This window comes from Parasteatoda tepidariorum, chromosome 5, assembly GCF_043381705.1.
Source record: "Parasteatoda tepidariorum isolate YZ-2023 chromosome 5, CAS_Ptep_4.0, whole genome shotgun sequence".
In the NCBI taxonomy this organism is placed as follows: domain Eukaryota; kingdom Metazoa; phylum Arthropoda; class Arachnida; order Araneae; family Theridiidae; genus Parasteatoda; species Parasteatoda tepidariorum.
The window spans coordinates 18,143,539-18,147,803 of NC_092208.1; the positions used below are offsets into that span (position 1 = coordinate 18,143,539).

Below are 4,265 nucleotides of genomic sequence, written 5' to 3' on the forward strand. Positions count from 1 at the left end.
TACTTTCATAAAATATCCATAGTTGTAGAAGGATCATGGGTTAGTATCTCTTTACCGTCAGGCTAACAGTGGGAGAATTTCCACCCCATGTAACGTGGTACGATCTTCGCCGGCCGAAGACTTCCCGTGTAGTAAATGGTGACTGATGCACGTTAAATTTGTCGAGTCTGAAAGTCCTCCATAATCCCATAGCAAATCATACCTCTTGGGGTGCTGATCCAGGAGTTTCCTTGTCTTCTGGATTGATTCAAAATTGCAAGGCTACGGAGTTGATTATTAGTAATCGCGATCCCAAAATTGGGTTGGCTGTTGAACAACGGTTATAAAATAAAATAAAATATACTTGATAAGTTGCAGTTGTTCAATAACTAAAACAGTACTTGTTATTCAAATATTTACGCCTGGCCTGTCCACGCGCCTCGTTCCCCTTGAACGTGCTACAACGTAATAACCGTGAGCTGCGCACGTGCCGACTTAGAAAGGGCCTGCTTTATGCAGTGATAGTCGTTCAAACATGTTGTTCAGTTGATTTCTTTTGCGCCCTAAATTCATGAAAGAAATGTCGAATAGAAGGTCGAATAGATTATTGGAAAAGCTAAAGAGCATAGGTGAAAATTGTTCCGATATAGAATCAGATTCAACAAATTGGGAACTATCATCTGAAAATGAATCGGATTATATTCAAAGTGAGACATATGATGCTGACGATAGCGATGAAAAGGCGATCACCATAGATAAAAATGAAAGTGTCAACAATGTGTCCAGGAAAAGGTGTAGGGTGCTAAGTACTTCAGACTCTGATGAAGAAACTGAAAACACCTTTCAAGAGACCGAAACAGCTGCCGATGGTACTGTGTGGTTAAAATTTGACGAAGGTGGAATTCCTGGAAGGTTACCATCTACTTGTGTTTTCAAGGGTGTGAAAGGTCCTACAGGCTACACAAAAAGGAACATTATGGCAGATAATATTGTCAGTGCATTCTCGTTGATAATAGATAACTATATTATCGAACATGCAAAAAACTGAACAGAAAAAGAAGGCCGCCGAATTTTGGGGAAAGATTGGACAACAACATTACCGGAAATACGTGCATTTATTGGGATTTTATATGCTCGTGGACCCTACGAGACAAAAAATTTAAAACTGAGTTATTTATGGTCAGCAAAGTGGGGTCCCGAATTTTTTAGAACTATGACCAGAGATAAGTTCAAGCAAATCCTACAATTTATTCGTTTTGACAAAAACATCGAAAGAAGTAGACGGCTCCAAACAAATAAAATTGCCTTGGTTTTGGAAATATGGAACAAATTCATTGAAAATAGTTACGCTTGCTTACCAGGGAAAAATATAACAGTTGACGAGCAATTATTTCCGACAAAAGCCAGGTGCAAGTTTATACAGTATATGCCTATTAAACCCAACAAATATGGCATCAAATTCTGGCTTGCATCAGATATTAGTAGCAAGTACGTTTTGAATGGTTTTCCTTACTTGGGGAAAGATGAACAACGACCATCGTCAATGCTTCTCAGTGAACACGTTGTTCTGAAACCTGTCGAGCCAAATACAAGCTGCGGAAGGAATATCACGACCGATAACTTTTTCATTAGCATGTCACTCTTGACGAAATTATTGGCCAAAAAAAAACAACTCTAGTTGGAACTATTGGAGGAAATAAAAGAGAACTATCCAAAGCAGCCAAACAAACGAAGGATAGCATGCCTCGTTTTTCCACTCTCCTATACAAATCACAAGATTGTGTCCTTACAATATTTAAAAGCAAACCGAATAAGAGAGTAGCTGTTCTAAGTTCCAGGCATAAATTTGTGAAAATTGATAAAAGTAATAAAAAAATGTTACCGGACTCTATTCAATTTTATAACAAAACAAAATTTGGAGTTGATATTGCGGATCAAATGGCCAGAAAATCAACAGTAAAATCTAGTTCTCGTAGATGGCCCGTCCAAATATTTTTCAATATTTTATATTTTGCTGCTATAAATGCTTGGATCCTTTGCAAAGAAGCGACAGGAATACAAATACAACGAAAACAGTTCTTGTTTCAACTAGCAGAACAGCTTTCCACCGATTACACAGCTGCAAGGCAGAAAAATTTATCAGAACATGGAGACCCACAAAGATTAACTGCAACGTCAACAAATACAACATATTCTAACAAACGCAAAATTTGTCAAGTACGACTTTGCCACAAAACAAAACAAATAATACATGTGAAAAATGTCAAAAATGTGTTTGCGGAAGGACATGTGCTACACATTAAAAAATTTCCACTTTCATTTGCTTAAAATGTACAAATAATGAAAAAATTATTTTTTCCAAGTGAAGTTTTTTATCGTTAATGCTTTTTAATAACTAGTTGTATCACTGTAAATAATAATAAAAATTAATTTTAAGTAAATTTCTTTACATATTAGTTACTCGTTCACTATGCAGTCATTTTGACTGCTTTCGGGCAATATAGGTATATACTAAGTTTCCGTCTTTCTAGTGTTAAAAAAAGATTCTGGTGATTTTAGTTTATTTTTTTCTTTCAATTTTATTTGTCATTACTAATTATTAAATATATTTGGAACTAAGATTTCTATTGCAAATTTAAGTTTTTCATAAATTGTAAAAGATAATACTGAAATTTTATTTGATTCTTTTCCTTTTTTTCCTATTTTAAACTATTTTTGTTTAATTTTAATTTTGCCTTATCTTTTGATGTAAAAAATTTTATTTCGCAAACTTCTCTTTTCATTGTGATTCTTCATACTTCTCTATTCATCATGATATACGTTTGGAATGAATTTTGTTTTTAAATGATTGCACCAAAATTAAATATTGTTTCAATAAAACATCCCAAATTTTTTCTATTGTATTAGCATTAGATTGGTACAAAACTACTAGCCTCCGATTCTGTAGGGATAAAAGTTAAACCACAAAAATTTGCACATTTATCATTACGACTTTCCTCAAACTTTTTTTAAAAGTTTTTCTTTCAAATTTTGATTTCTATAAAAAGAAAATTGTTAAATATTTTTCACCGTATAATTTTAAACTAATAAAGCAAAAATTTAATATTGCTTTAGAATTTTAAGTCATTATTATACATTGGTTATTTCAATTGCATAAGTTGGGTAAGCAAGTTTTAGATAAAATGTCCATTAAAATCAAAAATAAATGACTTAACGATTGTGAAACATTAATTAAATTAACACAAAGTGCTTATTTAAACTCAATTATGAATAATAATCAAAAAGTTAGATTACAATTTTGAATAATAGTCAAAATCAAAACGTAATAAGGATGGGCTGTATTCAAATACAATTACTAGATAAATAACTGTTAAATACGTAATAAATAACTAATTTGTTAGTGAAAATCATAATTTAGCTTAAAATGATGTCAGCCGTAGATTTCTGGATCTTAGTTTTTAATTTATTCAGCATCTTACCATATGATTTTTCTGGCCAATAAGAATGCACTGGCAACGATGAGAATGTCTTACGATCTTAATTTTTTTAATGTCATATAGAATTACTTTGTAAAGTTTTGTGTCTAAAAATACTTTTTTATCAAAAATATATCCTTCCATCTAGCTAAAGGAACATTAAAAGGAAAAAATATTACATTTGTGATATTACGTTCACAATAACTTTCGGTTCAAAGTGGAAAACATGGATTTCTGTAGATGAAGAATAGTATTTATATATATATATANTATATATATATTCTTTTTTTTAAAGGTTTTGTAAGTTTTTTTTTATTTATCTTTATTTTTCTTTTTTTCTTCATCTTTTTGTTCTTGTTCCCGAGAGGATGTCTTCGGTATGTTATCACCCTTAATTCCCGAGAGAACAAAAGCGAGGATCGGAATTTCTAGTAATCAAACTCTATTGTCCGCGTTTGGATGGTTTCTTTATTTTTGGGAGGGCATTTTCTTTCACTGTGACTGTCACCCAGACGACCATTTTAACTTCGGGATTCTAGGTGAAGGGAAGATTGAAAATGGTTTGAAGTGTCGAAATGTGATCACGTGATTGCATGCTCGAAGCAAAGATTTCGTTATTCGAAACTTAAAATCGAACGAAATCTTATTTTTTTTTTCTTTTTAAAAATTCTATTTCTTTTTGAGGATTGGGTTTCAGAAAGATAACTTGAGAAATTTTATTTTATCGCTGAATAAAATGAGACGCATGCTTTTTGTTGGAAAACCTTTCAATTAATTGTTGTTTAGAAAATCTTTTGGTATAACGTAGTA

At 32.1% G+C, this 4,265-nt stretch overlaps 2 protein-coding genes across 2 annotated transcripts; both read left to right on the forward strand.

Annotated features, from left to right (window-relative positions):
- Window positions 1–559: 559 nt before the first annotated feature.
- LOC107453195 (uncharacterized) lies at window positions 560–1,027 on the forward strand. Its single transcript, XM_016069909.1, has one exon. The coding sequence runs from the start codon at window positions 560–562 to the stop codon at window positions 1,025–1,027; it is 468 nt and encodes a 155-aa protein (XP_015925395.1).
- A 165-nt stretch (window positions 1,028–1,192) lies between these two features.
- Window positions 1,193–1,657, forward strand: LOC139425617 (piggyBac transposable element-derived protein 4-like). The gene has a single exon (XM_071181008.1). The coding sequence runs from the start codon at window positions 1,193–1,195 to the stop codon at window positions 1,655–1,657; it is 465 nt and encodes a 154-aa protein (XP_071037109.1).
- Window positions 1,658–4,265: the final 2,608 nt, after the last annotated feature.